The 20,792-nt window shown below is 45.2% G+C and overlaps 1 protein-coding gene across 19 annotated transcripts in view; it reads right to left on the reverse strand.

The window, feature by feature from the left end:
* NCOA1 (nuclear receptor coactivator 1) overlaps window positions 1–20,792 on the reverse strand; it is a 360,042-nt gene that overhangs the window by 78,999 nt on the left and 260,251 nt on the right. For 18 of the 19 annotated variants that reach the window (XM_043510052.1, XM_043510045.1, XM_043510046.1 and 15 more), the window contains one exon: window positions 2,689–2,783. In XM_043510052.1, the coding sequence (XP_043365987.1) occupies window positions 2,689–2,783 (95 nt within the window). Of the gene's footprint in view, window positions 1–1,005; window positions 1,187–2,688; window positions 2,784–20,792 lie in introns of those variants that run through there. The other variant, XM_043510060.1, reaches the window with a different exon arrangement.

The raw sequence follows: 20,792 nt of genomic DNA on the forward strand, positions 1-20,792 counted from the left end.
ATCTCCCCACTGTATTTTCCACCGAATGCATCCAATGAAGTGAGCTGTAGCTCATGAAAGCTTATGCTCAAATAAATTTGTTAGTCTCTAAGGTGCCACAAGTATTCCTTTTCTTTTTTGCAAATACAGACTAACACGGCTGCTACTCTGAAATCTGACACTGGCTCTGGAAACCAGAGATAAATATGTGATTTGACTTATGTTGATGATGCATGTAAATAACAGCATGTAGCCTCCGTGATCTCAACGTGCATTGGCTAGGGTCAATGTAAATTACCAAATTAATGGTGTTGGAGGTCTGGTGTCAGGAGGTGGCTTTGTACTCCAGAGCAATTCACCCATCTATTAGTGTTTTGCATGTTGGTTGTATGGGATCTCAAGTTACAAAACTATCCTTCTGTCTGCATAACCGTGAGATATTTTTAGCATAATGAATTCTTCACAAAGCAGAACTTAACAGAGCCACAACACACCTTTGTTTTAATTCCCTGCAGGAATGACCTATTAATGCTAAACTCTGAGCATGGAGCCGTATTCTCAGCCATGGACAAGCTGATCTAATTAACTCCCCATCCCATGTAAGCACCCAATTTTTTCAACCCCTATAGAGAGCTATTGGCTAGGCCTAGCAGCTTTGGAATAAAAGTGTTCTTAAACTGTACTAGGGTCTCAAATTGACCCCTGATTTCCAATTTATGAGAGTTACATCCAGGGGTGACTTTCCGGGGGTTGCTCTACAAAATTTTGGGTATGCTTCAAATTTATTGATGCCTCTTAGGTTACTCTAAGTGTCAACAATAGGCAGCCCACACTCCTGGAAAGTTACCTCCTCTCGCTTCTTCCAGTTGTAGAGTTCAATCCTCCATTACTCTAGCAGGATGCACAACTCTCTTATTGTAGCCCAACCTCTATATTACTCTTGAGGAACTGCCACCTTTCTCAGAACAATCTTGTCCCCCACCCTTTTTTCTTTCTTTCTTTTTTTTTTAAACTCTTCTCACTCACTGTTTCCATTGTTCAATGTTGTTTTCTCTCTAATGCCACTTCTGCTTTTTTGCTTCCTTTAGATAGCACTTCCTTTGCTGAGCAGACAATTCCCAGTTAGTTCTGGCCACATATTTCAGGCAGATGGCTTTAATTCTCTTAACAAATCAGATCCTTCCTTTCAGTTCAAACACATTCTCACCTAGGCATTAATTTTGTCTGTAGTGAACCTTTGATCATTCCTCGGTAGCTTCATTTGCTATAAAAGTGCTCCTATTGTCCCAGATTCTCCTGCTAGTAAGCAGACATGGGCAATCATGATTTAGCACTGTCAGCCCTTCACAGTAGCCAATATGTCTTTTTATCAATTAGTAAAAACATAAGAACCACTTTGGCAATTGCATCCACTTCATGCCAAGAAAAGAGCTTTTTCTCAGTCCCATACCATCACACTTCACCATATTTCATGTTACACAGATCTAGTTAGCACAGCCCTCACCTTCCCCTCTGCAGCACAAGGTGTAGGTCATTTGCTAGGATCACTGTGGTATATCTCGCTTACTTCCCTGCCATAGAAAGGCCCCAGGCATTGGTTCCGTTGGTCATAGTCAGTGTTTAAGGCCAGAAGAGACCACCAGATCAGCTAGGCCAGAGGTTTTCACCCGTTTTCCGTTTGCAGACCCCTAAAAAATTTTGAACGGAGGTGCAGACCCCTTTGGAAATTTTAGACATAGTGGACCACAGGTTGAAAACCAGTGATCTAGACTGACCTCCTGACTATCCAAGACCACTGGCATCCACACACTAAACTCAATAGGTCTCATCTGTTCTCTGCCATGGCACACAACAGTTTAGCCTCCTGAAGGCTGTAATACTGAAGTCTAATTCTGGTTGTTGGAGTTGGCGTGGAAGTGGCTGGGTGGCTTTTATTGGCATGTGTTATACAGATGGTTAGACTAAATGATCTGCTTGCTCAAAATGGGACTATTTAATGCTGTTGCATTTTAATGGCCCACACCAATTCACTGCTTTGCACTCAATATTCATTCTTCCTGCCTTTAACTTGTTTTCTCATGCCTTGGTTGGGAGGAGGAAGTTTACTAGCACACATCTATGAACCCTGGTGCCAGAAAGGGCTAGCAAGTCTTTAGCACCCCTGGCAGTTAACAAGACAACCTGTCTAACTGATGACTCAGGTCAGTGTGGTTGAAAATGAAGTTTTCTCCCAAAGCAGACGGATTTCAACTTGCTCAGTTGAACAATGGTTCCTCAGTCATACTGTGTCCCCCCACAACACCACTCAGGCTAAGTGGAAAGAATGAAATAACTACACAGAGGTGGGCAGACATCAGTATGGCACCTTTATACCAGTATTAAGACGTTGCTCACTATGGCTCTGATTCATGCAAAGCACTTAAGTTCATGCTTCAGTTGCTTTAATTTCAGTGGGACTTAAGCATGCGCTTAAGTGCGTTGCTGATAGGGCTAGGATTCCCATGCTTAAAGGATAAGATGAACTGGGGGATAAAAGTGGGCTATCCGCAGCTTTCGCAAGGGATAATCTAGCCTTGGAACAACCTAGATTGGGACTGTGTTTTCCTACTATTCTGTATTTTACTTTCTTAGTCAGAGATTAATTAGAACGACCTCAGATTTCAAATACGAAAAGACTGGTGGTATTATGGATTGTAATAGAGCACCTACTTCCAGGAGAAGAGGTCCCAGAGATTCCTTTTCGATCACTCCTTGGCTGCTGGACGAGATGTCAGACTTCTGGACGTCATCATCAGCTGTTTTCTCTGCAGTAAGGGAAAAGACATGTTTTAGTTGAAAAGAACCATCTTTTTACCACTGAAAAGCTACTGATTAGCAACAAAACACTGACTATTGTTTAATATCCATTGTCCCAGTGAAGCAACAAACTGAAAGCACTGAAGTGACTTCTGTATTTTGATCTGTGCCCCTTTCACTGTATAGAAGCAATGTGAGAAAAGAAAACACCATTTCCAATTGTAGTAAAATGTCTGTATTGGCTAGATAACCCCATCCTCTACTCCCTGGGTTCAGAGGAAATTGAGGAACCACTCACACATTTTAAAGAGGAAGACTGAAAAACATCAAGCTTTTGAAAGAGGACTAGTCAGCTCAGCCTTAGTATGGGCTAAAATGTTTGAGCAAATAATTGATCTGTAAGATCTGACAACATCTCGATGAGCAATCGGCAGCAGGAGTTCACAAAGAACAGACTGTGCCAGACGAAACCAGATAGTCTGCTTTGACACAAGCAGCCCAGGCTCAGAAGACAAAGACGTAGCTATGATGTATAGGTGGCCTGATTTGCAGAAGTGCCGAGCGCCTGGGACGGAGTTGAATGGGAGCTGCAGGTACTCAGCACCTCTAGAAAGCAGGCCACTAGGTTTTAGTAAAGTTTTCGACATAGCCCTGCGTGAGAGAGAGAAAAGTCAGAGCTGTGTGTGAGAGATTTATTTTGAGTATTATGGCTCAGTTTAAAATCTGGGTAGCAGACCTCATTACTGAACTAGACTCCAAGGGTGCTAGCTGCTTTACAAGTCAATAATCAGACACGAGCCTTACTCCAAAGAGTTTATCTATTATCAGACAAGTGGGGTGGGGGGAAATGGGACAAGGTAAGTGACTACAGTAAGTCAGTCACAAAAGTGAAGTGGTTTCAAGTTTATTTGGTTACTCTCCCCAGCACTTTCTTCACCACCCCTGTGGCTGAGTCAGGAACTGATTGGCCTTGGGAACAAAGGGAGTTTTGAGGAGGGATTTGAAAGAGGAGAGTATGGAGACGGATCAGAAGGATTTTGTGGTTAAGGCATTGGACTGGAATCAGGAGCGCTGGGTTCAATTCTTGGCACTGCCTCATACTCCCTGTGTGAGCAGTGCCACATGTAGATAATAGCACCTCCCTACTTCACAGGGGAATTGTGAGGATAAATACTGTAAATGATGGTGAGGTGCTCAGACACTAGAGTGATGGAGGCCATATAAGCTCTAGCTCCATAGTCAGGGAGGGGAAGTTCCAGGCATAGGGGACTACCAGAAGCAGGAGTACAAAACTACGAGGATGGCTAGTCATGTGGCTTGAGTGCAATAGAGAAGAGAACAGAGAGGCAGGTGGGAGCTAGACTGGGTAGGGCTTAGAAGAGGGCACAAGGAGCTCTCATGTAAGGTAGAGGGCCAAGGGAAGCCAGTGAAGGGGCAAACAAAGGGATGAGAAATGGTAAGGTTCCAAGTTGGGAAGAAGTAAGTTAGTTGTGCCTTATCTACAGGTCTGATCCCTAAAGCCTGAATGCTCCCCAGAGGGCTAGGTGTCAATGGGTGTCAGAGCTGGTGGAACGAGGCCTGAAATGCACAGACCACACCCAATTAGAAAGGACTGTATAGATGGAAAGTACAGAGAGACCAACAATATTCAGAAAAGCAGAAGTGACTCAAAGTAGGCAAATGGCAAATTAGCTACACATCTCCAACAGCAAGGATCAGTTGTTGGATTTCTTTGCTTGGGACTCAGAATGTTGGGATACTTATCAGAAACATTCAAGAATAGACCAGATTAAAGACATAGGAGTTTAGTACAGAGACCTATCCCGGACATGGACTAGCTAGGTATCCTAGAAGGTCCTTCCCAAGTCCATCATCTATAATACCCAAAAGAGTGGGATGAGAGCTTTATGGAACCGACATCTCACCCTTCACAATCCCGGTTCCCTCAATTGTTCACACAACTGTAATACAGTTTCATGATAAAGAACTTGGTTACCAATAGGAGACTCCAGACAGGCATCCAAAACCTATTCTACCCCCCTTGCCTGCATTCTTAGCACATTTAATAAAGAACCAACTAAAATAGTTCAAACCCCTTGTACATGGTGAGTTTCCCCAGTGTATCAATAGTCCAGAAAAACCGTGAGCTATAAAAAACTTTGAATAGATCTAGTGTAAAATCCCTAAATAGATCTCAAGTTTTGCTTAGGTGGAAAAATTTTTCATCCAACAGAAGCAAGTGAGGGACACCAGCCTTGTCCAGACAGTAATACCTAGAAGGGACAACTGTACTTTACTTAGCAATAGTATTACTTTGTTCTTCTGTTGCTATTTAGCAAATGGAAGAAAGGGACATTTTAGATTGTAAACTTTTGGGGGCAGGGAGTGTCTTTGCTCTTGTAGCTCTTCCTGTGGAAGTCAGAGAATTCACATTCTCCCATGTGCATCACAATCACTAGACACTGGTTGCTGTGCATCTTCTTTGGAACTTGCACTAAGGATTCTGGGACTCATTTGGACTCATTTAGAGCATCACTTGCTACATTTCAATGGAAAGAATAAAGGACAATTTTTTAAAAGGGTAAAACACAGGTGGGGGAAATCAACAGCTGCATGAGAAGCAAAATAGAGAGTGGGAGTCTTGGAACATCAGGGGGACAAATAATTTGGAAGGGCAAGCTGCAGACATGCATGCCTCCTTCACCAGCACAATTTACTGTTGCTCATTGCAATTTATGAATAGCTACTAATCAAAAGAACTCCTTGTGGCTACAGAAAATGACTCTAAATACAGCATCTCTCTGTGTCACAATCCCTTCCTCAGTGACTCTTCTATCAAATTTGCACCATTTGCAAGATTCTCCCCAAGTGCCAGAGTTGCAAACTCTGCCTGATAGCTGAAAACAAAGCTGTGTTCTTTCTGCATCATCACCAACCGCCAGCAACGATAAAGATCCTGGGATCGGGATTCAGCTGGCAATTTGGTGGATGATGTGCGAGGCACAATAGGATACAGCCTGCCTCTCCGCAGTTAGGCTGGCTCTGCAGTGCAGGAAGGAGTAAAAATACTTGCTTTTGCCAGGCAACTAAGCAGATATAGCTCAGAAAAAAACTAGGGCCCAATCCCATGCAGTGCTGGCACTGGAAGGAACAGGATCAGCCCCCTCAGGAACAGACATGCATCGTAACCAGGTATTTTTTTATGGCTACTTTAAACAAAGCAAAACTCCCTAGACCAACTCCACTGTATCTGTGTACTGTGCTCACTCCACTGATAGGGAAGCCTCTTTTCGCACAGAACCTAAAGATTAGCATCCTCAGCAAAGGCTTGATCCTGCAGACCTTCTGTGTGCAGAACTCCCATTGACTTCAGTGGGAGTCCTGAATACAGCAATCTTGCAGGATCAAGCCTGAGTTCTGAAAAATGCTGGAGTGAGAATCACAGACAATAGACCTAGAAGAATGGCCTTAGGGATAAGGAACTGGACTCGAACTTGGGAGATCTAGGTGAATTCCTGGCTCTGACACGTCCTCCTTTGTGATGAGATCTCTATACATACTTGAGATGCTCAACTGCTGTTGTAACCAGGGCCATAAAAGTACCTGTGTAGATGAGAACATAAGAATGGCCATATTGGGTCAGACCAGTGATCCATCCAGCCCAGTATCCTGTCTTCCGACAGCAGCCGATGCCAGATGTTTCCAAGGGAATGAACGGAACAGGGCAATTCATCAAATGACCCATCCCCTGTTGTCCAGTCCTAGCTTTTGGCTAGCACAGATGGATAGACAGAAGAAACCTATTTGGCCCACCTAATCCATCTCTAGGAGCCAATGGAGAAACATTCCCTACAGCATATTTTCTAGATTTTTGTTCCATCTCTTGTAAAATTCCCAAGCTATGGGACTTCCCCCACTTCCTTAGGAGACTACTCCACAGTCTAACATCTCCACTGAGCAACACTGACATTCTCACCATACAGATGCTTGTGGCCAGTTATGCTCTCTGCTCCGACGTTCATCTCCACGCTATTCTGGCACTGAACAGAGGATTGTTTCCATGACTTGTCTGTAATCAAAAGCTAAACTGCATTTACAGTTTTTTGGGGAAGAGTCTAATTCAACCCAACATTTACCACAAGCATCATATTAATACTGTGATTCACTTGTGCTTAGATCTAATGATATGAATGAAGAGCAAGTTCAAACCACATTCCAGAAACTTACAAATGTGTCCTTTCACATACATGTATTCCCCATACCCTCATTATAGAATTTTTTATAGGATCCTCTGAGCAAATATTTTCCTGCTTTGTTCCCTTAACTCAAACCTCACCTATAAGACAATTTTTTAGGAGGAGCAGACATGGAATTGCCAGTTGCTCAACATTCATTCATAATCAATGGCATTCTTAGGAGACTCAGCATATCCCAGTGGATAGAGCACTGGACTGGGACTCGAGACCTGGATTCTATTCCTAGTTCTGCCACTGATCTCCGTGCCTCTGTTGCCCATCCCACCCTTTGTCTGTCTTGTATTTCAATAGCAGTTTATCAGGGAGGTACTGTCTGTTACTATGGCTTGTACAGCACCTGGCACAACTTGTGTCAGATCTTGGCTGTGACCTTTAGGTGCAACTTGAATACAAATAATAAATTAATAATAATAATGTAGGATCAATGATAAGACAACACTGATTCCTGCCTGCATTCCAGACAACAGCTCCCATCGCTCGGATGCAACGACATGACATGTGGAACTGACTGTTGTGAGTGACCCAGTAAAAAAAAAAAACAAAAAAAAAACTCAGATCACCTTCCCCTCCCGATAGCCTGTGAAAGGCAGACCCACTTCCAGAAACAAAGCCCTCTCTGAGCACAGAAAGCATCCAAGAGATCAGGCAAAACCTTTTAAATAACTATCTCGAATTTCAAAACAACATGGAAGGAGAAAAGATTAACATTCGAACGCTCTAGCACATGCTGGGCCTAGTTTTCAGAAAAAGCCACCGTGCCAGTACATGCATGTCTTGCATTCTACCTCGCCACACCGTACTCCTCAAATGCAGGCTCCCACCCAATCGCTTCATTCTTCAAGTCCCTCCTCCTCAGGACAGCAGCCAGCCAGTCTTGATCCACCTCTCTAAGCAGGGCTACTACCTATACACAAAAAACTCCCAAAGGGCGATCTGTCTGCCTTCTTGGACTATCAGCTCCTTGGGGGGAGGGCAAGGAGCTTCTCTCTTACATATTCTGTACAGCAACATGCACACCAGCAGTGCATCACAACCAGCCACACCCCCACAGAGACACTTGGGCATCAAAACAAGTATCCGCACATTACCCAGTATGTCTACATGGCCTATGGCAACTAACTCAGGCTTGGGCTGTAGAGCTCCCGGGGTCCCAGAGTCCAGGCTGAAGCCTGAGCCCAAATGTCTACACTGCAGTTTTATAGCCCTGCAGCCCAAGCCTGCTGACATGGGCCAGCCACGGGTGTTTTATTGCAGGGCAGACATACTCTCAAGGGCCCATTTTGTGCACATAGGTAGAATTCCTTCACAAAATTTAGGTGGGCACTGGGCACCTTTGGAAACGCTGATCCTGCCTTAGTGCGGGGAGGATGGATGAGACCTGCATTTCTGTGATTCTATAAAAACCCGTCTTATGGTACGTGCCATCTCAATGCTTTTGTGACTTCACCACTAGAAAACAAATACTTCATCCTTAGAGAGGAACATTGAGTTTAAGACCTTGTTGGTGGCCTTGTGTTTACAGTGTGGGACTGCAACCCAGAAGACCTGAACAATGAACATTCCTGGCTTTGCCACAGACTCCCTGTGTGACCTTGAGCAAGTCACTTCATCTTTCTGGATCCCAATTCCTTATGTGTAAAGTGTGGAATATCAAACTTCCTTCCTCCCACCCTTTGCCGTTGCCTTGTCTATGCAGACTGTAAGCTCCCTGGAGCATGGACTCTCACTATGCGTATGTCTAGCACTACGAAGCCCCAGTCTAAGGTTAGTGCCTCGAGGAGCTATTGTAATACCAATAATATTTAAAACATTTCCATAGTGTCTGCTGACTGAAGATCTCAAAGCGTTTTACAAGGGTTGCTGAATTTACCATGAAAACAAACATGGGGGTGTGGGATGCATCACCTCCTCCATTTTACAGGGGAGAACCAAGGCAGAGAGAGAAGTGACCTGCCCAAGGTCTCTCAAGCAGCCTGTGGCAGAGCCAGAAGCTCTTAATACTGAACAGCATGAGAGATGTTCTTTCCATTCCTAACTAATTCATATACTTAGGGGTAATGTGCTGGCTTCCAAATCTAATTTTTTAACTGCATTGTGGAATCCTCCCACTTTAGCAAAATAGTTTCATATGCCGGTTCCAAGCCTATTATTCAGAAGGATTAGCTGACAGAATGTGGCACCATTGCCATCTCAACTGTGCGCAAGCCTTTTCCTTCCCTAGTTTGGAGCCATCAGGCATTCTTGGGTGTCTCAGCTAAAGTAGAAGTATCAATTAAAGCACCTGCTCACCTTTTCCAGGGTGGCACACACAGAATTCTTCCAGTCAAAGTGTCAGTGCACCCCAACCAAGCACTTAAGTTAATGGGCTTAAATGCAAAATTTCATTAGATGCAGCTCTTTAGCTTTTCATCTCGAGAAGCCTCGGAGATATGAAAGGAATACATTACAATAAACCCCTGCTTTTCACCTCAACCTGTTAGTCTCATTCCCCTCTCCTGTTTGCATTACACTAAAATCACTGGCAGCTCTGCTGTTTTGAGAAACGTTCTGCTGATAGGCAGAAACCTCGCCTACGTTTTGCAGTGGAGGGCACCAAAATGCTCCGTTACAGCTGCTTGTCCTCGAGTTCCACCTGACACTTTTGGTGATTATTTACATTGTGGTAGCACAAGGGGTCCCAGTCATGAAGAAGGATCCCACTGTGCTAGGCGCTGTACAAACATGACACAAAGATGGTCCCGGCCACAAAGAGCTCACAATCTAAGTATTAAAAAAAGAGACAAGAGGTAGATACAGACAGACACCGGGAGCACAAGAAAGCTATGAGACAATACTGGCCAGCATAAAAAGCAGTAGCCACAGCACACCAATAATACTGAGTAATTTAGGATTCAGTTAATCAGTAATTTTGTAGATTCCAAGACATCCTAGGTACCATCTACACTACAAAGATCAGCCAGCGCTGCTGGGGGAGAACAGGGCACCGCTGCTGAGAGGAGCACCCGGGGCCAGCAACACCAGCTGCTGGGGACCACGGCTTCTCCGGCAGTTGGCCGAGGACTACTGCTGGGGCCAGCAGACTGACTGTTCCAGCTGTCTGGGGACTGCTGCCGGGGCCAGCAGACCACGGCTGCTCCAGCCACCCTGGGGTTGCTGCTGGGGGCCGCCAGAGCAATGGCTGGTGTGGCTGTCTCCGGGGCTGCTGCAGCAGCGACTGAAGTGGCTGTCCTGGGGGCCACCTGAGCAGCTGGCCCTGGAGCCAGCTGCTTAGGTGGCCCTGGGGTCAGCCACACTGGCTCCTGCAGAAGTCATGGAGGTCGCAGAAAGTCACAGAATCTGTGACTTCAGTGACCTCCGTGACAAACACAGAGCCCTAATGATGGTGTCCAGAGTGAATGGGGTCAAGATCCTCAGAGAGGCTGAAGCTAGCCCTGAATTTGGCCAGGCACTGCAAGACGAAATGGATGCTTGGATGCTGTAATGCATGTGAGGCAGGGGAGGAGATCAGCACACATGCTCAAGGAAGAGATAGCAGAGCAAGTCAGTGGGAACAGATTTTCCACAGTGGATGGGGAACTTTTCCACCGACCAGAACAGAGCACCCCAGCCGCCTTCAATGTTCCCAGCCAGGTTGTTCTCCTCTCGCATCCCGTCACAACTGAGGCTCTGTCTCACCTATGCCGCGTTTGACGCAGTGGAAGAGGGGCACAGTATCAACTCCAGCATTCAGCAATGGAAAGGGAGCAGGAGCCTACTGGAATAAAAATAAACATTCCTGGCTAGGTGCCACTCTTCAAGGCTGACAACGGGATGGTAATCTGCTGCAACAGCATGGTGCAACCAAATGGGGTGGGGAAAATGAGTGAACAACAAACTAGGACAATATCTGGTGTGAGGATGGGCAGCAGTCTTAATTATGGTATTTCCTACTGGATTTTAGGAAAGGTAAGTGCTTGAGTCCTCCTTTTGTTACGAGGATCCTGTGCTTATATCATCAGATCTCTATTACATAGCTCCTCTCCCGTAACCAGAATTTGATAGATGAGTTGAGAGCAGTGAGGCTGTTATTTTACTAAACAGCAGTTTTGGATGATCAAATAGAAAGGTGTGAGGCATTTATAAATGGAGGAAGGGGAAGAACACAACACTTTCCCCTTTCTGTGGCTTTTTTTCAGTTCACTAAAAGAGACAGTACATTGCAGTCAGTCTTAGGAACTGGGTTAGACCCTTTGCATTGAGAGGTCTGCCTCAAAAAACATATGAAAAAATAAGCAAAGGATGTGGGTTCACTTGCCCGTAGAGTTAGGTCATCGTCAGAAGCCTGCTTCCTTCCAAGTAGACACATCAGTGGATAGGGCTGAGTTTATGTACTTGTCTGATTTCCCAGCATGATCATCCTGATCAGCCTCAATCAGCCTTGTGATCACCCTCCCCCTGCGTGATTAATGAGGGGGTAGGACTGATCTAGAAGAGAAGTCTGAAAAGCCAGAGGCTAAGCGCCAAAGGGAAGCTTGCAAACAAGGGAGGCTGAGAAGGAGTTTGTAAGAGGGAGTCATAATATAATCACTATGGTTAGGAAGGGCTGCATCGCCAGTGGCAACACTGCTCCTGTCTCCTTCACCTGCATCTGGATCCAGACAAAGAACCTGATCCTGGATGCCTCTACCCAGATCTTGGTGGATTTGAAAAGATTGTGGCCTGCATTTCCCACTCTCAGAAAGCCAGGCTTGGGGGAGCAGGTTTAAAACAAACAAAAGGAAGTATTTTTTTCCACACAACACACAAACAATCAATCTGTGGAACTCCTTGCCAGAGGATGTTGTGAAGGCCAAGACCATAACAGGGGTCAAAAAAGAACTAGATAAATTCATGGAGGATAGGATCATCAATAGCTATTAGCCAAGATGGGCAGGAATGGTGTCCTTAGCCTCTGTTTACCAGAAGCTGATAGCTGGTGGCAGGGGGTGAATCACTTGATGATTACCTGTTCTGTTCATTCCCTCTGAGGCACCTGGCATTGGCCACTGTCAGAAGACAGTACACTGGGCTAGATGGACCTTTGGTCTGACCCAGTATGGTCTTTCCTATGTTCTTATTGGACCATTAGTTGATTTTATTAACTCTGTCCCTCTGGGGCACCTGGTATTGGCTGCAGTCTGAAGATAAGATACTGGGCTAGATGGACCTTTGGTCTAACCCAGTATGGCTGTACTTATGACCGTCCAGGGTGAAATGTGCCTGCTGGTGGAATCTCTCAGGAAGCAGGCGGGAGAGCTCCAAGAGGTGGCTCGGCTGAAGAGCATCCATGCCCATGACGAATTCATTGAGAGTGTTCACATGGAGACGTCCAAGGCTCAGGAAGCTATCCAGCTAGAGAGGATTGTCACGCCACCAGGGGAGGAGGATATGGCTCTGTCACACAGGGAGGTCACTGAATGCTGGTTACCATAGTCATGAAGAACCGTTATGCTGCCCTGGCAACAAGAGATGAGGAATCACCCCCAAAGGTGGAGGAGAAGAAGCCATGTACCCCCAAGGCTGGGAGGATTGCAGCCACCACTCCCAGGAGGAAACAGAGTAATGGTGGTTGGTGACTCTATTCTGAGGGGGACGGAGGCACCCATCTGTCACCCTGACATAGCATCCCAGGAGGTATGCTGTCTGCCAGGGGCCTGTCTCCAAGGCATTAGGATGGGACTGTCGAAGATCATCCGGCCCTCTGACTGCTAGCCCATGCTACTCATCCATGTGGGCACTAATGATGCTGCGAGGTATGACCCTGAGCAGATCAGAAGTGACTACAGGGCTCTGGAAGTAAGGGTGAGGGAGCTGGGGTGCAAGTAATTCTCTCTTCGATCCTTCCGGTCAAGGGTAGGGGCTCAGGCAGAGACAGAAGCCTTCTGGAGGTGATGGTGTCACCAGGAGGGCTTCGGATTCCTTGACCACGGGATGCTGTTCTGGGAAGAAGGACTGGTAAGCAGAGACGGGGTCCACCTATCAAGGAAAAGGAAGAGCATATTTGGATACAGACTGGCTAACCTAGTGAGGAGGGCTTTAAACTAGGTTCAACAGGGGCAGGTGACCAAAGCCCAAAGGCAAGTCAAAAACATGGAGACCCGGGAGAAGGATCAGAATCTGGGGGGGAGCATGGGCTGTTATAGCAGAGATAAGGGAGAGACAAGACAGAACTGGGGGGAGGGGAAGAGAGAGGGGGGAGAGAGAATCAAATCAGTATCTTAGATGTCTGTATACTAATGCAAGAAGTATAGGAATAAGCAGGAAGAACTTGAAAGCTAGTTAATAAACAACTATGAAATATGCATAACTGGAATATTGGTATAGAAGGGTACAGCTTGTTCAGGAAAGAGGCAGGGAAAAAAAAGGGAGGAGGTGTTGCCTTGTATATTAAAAATGCATACACTTGGACCGAGGTTGAGATGGAAATAGGAGACACACTCGTTGAAAGTCTCTGGGAAAAAGGGGTAAAAAAGAACAAGGGTGATGTCATGGTGGGGTCTACTACAGACCACCTAACCAGGAAGAAGAGATGGATGAGTTTTTTTTTTAAAACAACTAACAAAATCATCAAAAGCACAGGACTTGTCTGGGTAGTTGAAGTCCCCCATCACCACCATCTGTTGGGAAAACAACATGCCCTAGGGCACAGATTATCAAACAAGTTCTTGGAATGTATTGGAGACAATATTTTATTTCAGAAGGTGGAGAAAGCTACTAGGGGAGAGGCTGTTCTAGATTTGATTTTGACAAACAGGAAGGATCTGGTTGAGAATTTGAAAGTTTAAAGCAGCTAAGGTGAATGTGATCATAAAATGATAGGGGCAGGAAGTGGTAGATGTGGTGTATCTTGATAGTTAGTAAGATATTTTTATATTGTCTTGAATGACCTCATAAACAAACTAGGGAAGTACAACTTAGATGGAGCTACTATAAAGTGGGTATATAACTGGTTGGAAAACCATTCCCAGAGAGTAGTGATCAGTGGTTCACAGTCAAGCTAGATGGGCATATTGAGTGGGGTCCTGCAGGGATGGATCCTGGGTCTGGTTCTGTTCAATATCTTCATCAATTATTTAGATAACGGCATAGACAATATCAAGCTCGGAAAGGTTGCAAGTGCTTTGGAGGACAGGATTAAAATTCAAAATGATCTGGACAAACTGGAGAAAGGGTCTGAAGTAAATAGCATGAAATTCAATAAGGACAAATACAAAGTACTCCACTTCGGAAGGAACAATCAGTTGCACACATACAAAATGGGAAATGACTGCCTAGGTAGGAATACTGCAGAAAGGGATCTGGGGGTCATAGTGGATCACAAGCTAAACAGGAGTCAACAGTGTAACACTATTACCAAAAAAAAGAGCAAACATCATTCTGGGATGTATTAGCAGGAGTGTCGTAAGCAAGACATAAGAAGTAATTCTTCTGCTCTACTCCACGCTGACTAGGCCTCAACTGGACTATTGTGTCCAGTTCTGGGTGCCACATTTCAGGAAAGGTGTGGACAAATTGCAGAAAGTCCAGAGCAGAGCAAGAAAAACAATTAAAGGTCTAGAAAACATGACCTATGAGGAAAGATTGAAAAAATTGGGTTTGTTTAGTCTTCAGAAGAGAAGATTGAGAGGGGACATGATAACAGTTTTCAAGTACATAAAAGGTTGTTACAAGGAGGAGGGAGAAAAAAAAATGTTCTCCTTACCCTCTGAGGCTAGGACAAGCAGCAATGGGCTTAAATTGCTGCAAGGGTGGTTTACATTGGACATTAGGAAAAACTCCCTGTCAGAATAATTAAGCACTAGAATAACTTGCCGAAGGAGCTTGTGGAATCTCCACTACTGGAGATTTTTAAGAGCCGGTTAGACAAACACCCATCAGGGATGGTCTAGGTAATACTTAGTCCTGCTATGAGTGCAGGGGACTGGACTAGATGACCTCTCAAGATCCCTTCCAGTCCTACGATTCTATGACTTGCCCTCAGTCAGGACTTCAACATGGCTGACAGGAAGGACTACATTTCTAAGCAAACCTACTCCCTCACTACCCTGAGTCCCTCTCGACAAGAGAATTCCTGCCCAAGCTACTAATGGAAATATAGCCTGGGGCTCTAAGGACAAGATCAACAACATGGGCTTTGTCAAACTGAAGACTGCTACCTGAGACCAGATCTCCTGTCTCACGGTTATTTTTAAAAAGCACACCTAGAAAGGGGAATTACTCATTCTGGAGGGCTCTCCTCACATGCCATTCTGTTAGACTAATCCAGCTGGTGACCAAAACACAAATTGGGTTGTTCACATTTAATACTGCAAATGATCATGACAGCCATCAACATTAGGGCTATTTTTATTTTCATACTGTTTCTTCTCATGGATTTGACTCTCTTATTTCTCTTTTGTCTCACTGTTCTCTGTCTTCATCTGCTAGACTGAGTATCTATATGGTTCCTATCCCCATAGTATGAAAATGCCTCCTCTTTTTCAATCTCTTGAGCTCTCCATTATCTTTTGGTCTTTTCTTCTGTTTTGTCTTCTTTTGCTCTCTGTGGGATCATCAGTATTTTACACATCTGAGGGCTACAGAGAGAAACTGACTAGGATCCTGTATAATAGGACTAAGTTTGTCTCCCTCTGCATCAAGGGCTTTGCACATGGAGCCACTGGCAGAGAGAAATTCAGGCATCTTAAAATTGAAAAGGGAAAGTTTTCTATGAAAGTAGAAATATGCATAGCAAATATTACTGGAGATTTTCATGGGAGCAGCATCATAGGTCTGCCCAGAGGTCAAGTAAAGATAGTCAGCCAACAACAAACACGGTGGGGGAACAGGAAACATGCTCAGCAGTCAGCAGGGAATGCATTATCACCACAAGGGCAGCACAAGTCAACCAGGGAACAGGCATCTAAAAGGGCTTACCGAAGAATAGTGTTTTACTACTGCTTTAGACGTCAAATGTAGCAAAACAATGCAAGGAAAGTTAATCAGATTCTGAACAATTTCCTGAATATGACTTTTACTTCTTTGCAATGACAAATGTTGCAAACTTAGCAAAACATTTTCAGCTCCATCACGAAATGTATGTAGGGGGGAAAGTCAATTTGCCCATATTCTCTCTCCTTCCTCTTTATTACTGCTATCACAGTAATGCCCAGAATCCTACTGTGCTAAGCTCTATACAAACTTATAGCTAGGTAGAGCAAATAGGCATCTGAATTCAAAGAGAGCAGAGAAGCAATGATGTTTGAGCAGGAAAATGGCAGAACACGAGGAGGACAGAGTTAATTTGTGGTGGAGGAAGTCTGGCATGACCATGGAACTCCCTCCAGAGGAACTCAATGGCCTGGGAGCAGAGGTGGAGCAAGCAGATGTTGGGCATGAATGGGTTGGAAATTGCAGGGGGAACGGGGAGGCAAGAGTGGTGGAGAACCTGGAGAGGGAGTCAACAAGCAAGCTGATGCACGAGAGGCTAGAAGCGGGTGATCAGAGTGACTGAGAAGTGGAGGAAGCATGGTCCAACTGTTAAGGTGCTAACCTGGGTCTCAGGAGACCTGGCTTCAATTCCTGTCCCTGCCACAGATGTCCTTCTAACCTTGGTCAAGTCACACAGGTTATGTGTCTACACTGCAATCAGAGGTATGGCTGCAACTCAGGTAGGCATACCCATGCTAGCCTTTATCTAACTCAAAATAGCAGTGAAGACAAAGAGACACAGACCCTGTTGATAGCCACACAAGCACATTCTCAAGCTCCCAGTCAAACTTGTACCGTCTGTGCTGCTGTATCTTTGCTGCTATTTTTAGCCACACTAGCTCGGTTAAGGCTAGAGTGGGTATGCCTACCCCAATCAAATCTTCAACTGTACTGTATACAGCCCCTTAGTCTCTCTGTATCTTGGCTCCCCCTCTGTGACATGGGGATGATAATAGAGCTGGTGGAAATTATTTGTTCAAAACATTTTTTCAATGAAATGTTTGTCAAAACAAATTTCTGCAGGAAGTATTCATTTTCAATAAAATTTCCAAGTGGTTATTTTGACAAATTGAAACATTTCTGCCATAAACCAAAAATTTTCAATTTGCAGCTACAATTTTTTGTTTTCTAGTTGCTGAAAACTGACAAATGTTTTGTTTTCAGTCTTTCATTGAAAACTCAAACTTTTGAGTGGAAATATTGATTTCTTCACAAAGTTTTGTGGGAACAAAAAAGCGTCCTGTTTAGGTGATAGTACTTCCTGCCCCCCACGGGCTCTGTGAGGATAAATACATAAAGAACTGTACAGTAATAGTCAAGACTGGGGGCCAAGTAAGACAGATGCATAATGTAGCTCATGGGACTGGAAGCCTCAGAAAGACCAGTTGGAGAGATCAGGGTGAAGGAAGATGAAGTGGTGGCCGGAGAGAAGGCACGGGCCTGAAGCACAATCCCTTCCTGAGTTCCCTATGAAGTCAGCTCTACATAGACTCCTACGAAAGGCTGTACCTATTCAGCACAATACAGCTCCTAGATGATCTTTCTACTTTTGAAGCAACTGGGAAGGTGACAGAATATATATCTGCAGTTTCCCTAATGCGGAGATTTGATTTTTAGTTAATTAAAATCAGATATAATAGACTCTGGGGCACCCATCGATCGAAAGCTTGACAGAAAGCCATGCCATTAATTAGTTCTCAACATGGAATTCATTAATCCAGCAAATCCAACAGGAAAGAACAACCAGCATAAAAATAAGCCATCCGAGAGAAGGTTTTCTGTGTGCACCAAGTGCAGTTCTCATAAGATGGTTTAAATGGCAATGAGATGAAATACCGACAACTGCAAGCAGCCTGGGAGAGCAGCTTTTCAGCATAAAAGGCAGCTTGAGACTTTAAATGATACATAAACACACGAGATTGATATGGGAAAAGGGGTGGGGGGAGGAATGTTTACCCTCTGTATTTCAGGTGCCATCCAGCCACCCAGAAGGGAACATCCAGGGAGGAGAGGTTCCAGTTGCTTCTCTGAGCTACCCAGAGGAGGTAGAAGGAAGGGATGGATCAACTTCCTTTCATGAGTCACTGCCCAAAACATGGTGCTGATTGCCTAGTCTGCTTGGGAGCTGGGCCTCCAGCCCCCCTTCTAAACTGTCTATGTTCAGCCTCCTCCCAGCTGTTCAAATGGGAGAACTACGCCTCTCCTCATTCACCGCTGACTGGTAGGAATGGGAGGAGTCAGACTAGTAAACTGTGTATGAAGGCAATAAGAGCATATGGCCAGATGGTGACAAGCATCAGGTGATGGGAGATGGCAGAGGACCTGGTCCTTTCCTAAGTCTGGGCTTTGGGACAAGGGATATGGTGTGGAGCCCACTTTAAGAGCTGGGCTCAGAAAGCCATTTGCAGTGCATAATAACTTTATTGAACCTACTTACTTATGTACAGTGCTACATACTCTTCTGTTCTAGTACATGGAGTTTCTTATATTAATTACCCATGTATACATACATATCTCCTTTACATCAGCCTGTAAAAAGCCCAGGAAATGAAACTATCTGTACTGCTCTCTTCACTGTGGTTGGAATTTCAATTAGTAGGAATTCCAGCCAATAACCTTTAGCTAAGAGCAAGGACGATAACGAAGCCTTGGAGATTCAGACACCCCCACAGGGCCTTTTCAGTGACTTTCCTTTTTGCTTAACTAGGTAACCTTCTTTTTCTCTAACCCACATTTGTTCACCTCCTGATTATAGGACCCAGTCCAACTCCCAAATAAAGTCAAACAAAAAACTCTCACTGACTTCAACTGAGAGCCGGGAACAAAGGACAAGGAAGAGCTAGATTGTCCTGCCTGGTCTGCAGAGCACGTCTGTCCAGATCACAGAACTGCCACTTAGTTCAGTGTAACCGGCATTCTGGGTTAGAATAGGTGGGGAAGCTGTAAGTCACGACTGAGATGTGCTGGCAGAACTGTTTGTGCAAAGAAGCACCTGCCTACACACCACAGCACCCAGATATTCCAGTGACATGGTACTACAAACAAGCAGCACAGAAAAGCACTGCTCTGTGTTATCACTCCTTCACCTTCTGAGTACTAGATTCTCAGAAAATATTACATGGAAGTGAACAGCTCAGAGGTTTAGAATTTTTTGATCTTTTACTCCAGGAGGTGGGTAGCAATTTGATCTATGAATTAAAACAATATACAGAAAGCTTACTATATATGAAAAAAGAGAAGGAGTACTTGTGGCACCTTAGAGACTAACAAATTTATTTGAGCATAAACTTTCGTGAGCTACACCTCACTTCATCGGATGAATGCAGACTAACACGACTGGTACTCTGAAACCTACTATATATAAGGCACAGAATTGGAAATACCAATGCAAGGAATAAAGGGTGAGATCCTCTGCTGTTGTAAATCGATAGAGCTACACTGATGTCAATGGAACTAAACCAAGTTTACATCACCTGAGGATGGGGCTCATCTTTTCCAAGCCTTTCAGCACTTCTGATCAACAGTTTGCAGTACTGCCAACATGAAGCATTCAGAAATCATGAGTCAGCCCCCCCCACAATGAGAATGGCTTCAACATCATGAAATTTAAAAACTAGTGCATGGAGGGGGGCTTTTTATTTGTCTCCTGCGTTGTATACAAGAGACTGAGGATTTTCTGGACCAAACTCAGGATAGGCTTCTAGGGGCACAAAGCTCTAAAGATATAGAGCAGGTTGCACAGAGGAGCCAAGAGGCCAGTGAAGAAGCTTGGCAACATGTGACCTCCAGAAGAGGTAAGCGGAATGTCCGGGTTCCAGTAACACAGACACAGGTAACTAACCGCTTTCATGTTCTCTCCACAGGTACCATTGCGGAGAGTGGACCAGATGATATGTCTGGGGGGAGAAAGCAGAAGGAGACTCCGCTGGTTGGGAGGCATGAGATGCGATGTCCTGAGGTTGGGGGTTCCACGACCACCACTCCCAAGAGGAGAAGGCGGGTGGTGGTGGTCGGGGACTCTCTCCTCCGGGGGACTGAGTCATCTATCTGCCGCCCTGACCGGGAAAACCGAGAAGTCTGCTGCTTGCCAGGGGCTAAGATTCGTGATGTGACGGAGAGACTGCCGAGACTCATCAAGCCCTCGGATCGCTACCCCTTCCTGCTTCTCCACGTGGGCACCAATGATACTGCCAAGAATGACCTTGAGCGGATCACTGCGGACTACGTGGCTCTGGGAAGAAGGATAAAGGAGTTGGAGGCGCAAGTGGTGTTCTCGTCCATCCTCCCCGTGGAAGGAAAAGGCCTGGGTAGGGACCGTCGAATCGTGGAGGTCAACGAATGGCTACGCAGGTGGTGTCGGAGAGAAGGCTTTGGATTCTTTGACCATGGGATGGTGTTCCATGAAGGAGGAGTGCTGGGCAGAGACGGGCTCCATCTTACGAAGAGAGGGAAGAACATCTTTGCCAGCAGGCTGGCTAACCTAGTGAGGAGGGCTTTAAACTAGGTTCACCGGGGGAAGGAGACCAAAGCCCTGAGGTAAGTGGGAAAGCGGGATACCGGGAGGAAGCACAGGCAGGAATGTCTGTGAGGGGAGGGCTCCTGCCTCATACTGGGAATGAGGGGCGATCAACAGGTTATCTCAAGTGCTTATATACAAATGCACAAAGCCTTGGAAACAAGCAGGGAGAACTGGAGGTCCTGGTGATGTCAAGGAATTATGACGTGATTGGAATAACAGAGACTTGGTGGGATAACTCACATGACTGGAGTACA

This window comes from Dermochelys coriacea, chromosome 3 (genome assembly GCF_009764565.3).
Source record: "Dermochelys coriacea isolate rDerCor1 chromosome 3, rDerCor1.pri.v4, whole genome shotgun sequence".
NCBI classification, from domain to species: Eukaryota; Metazoa; Chordata; order Testudines; family Dermochelyidae; genus Dermochelys; species Dermochelys coriacea.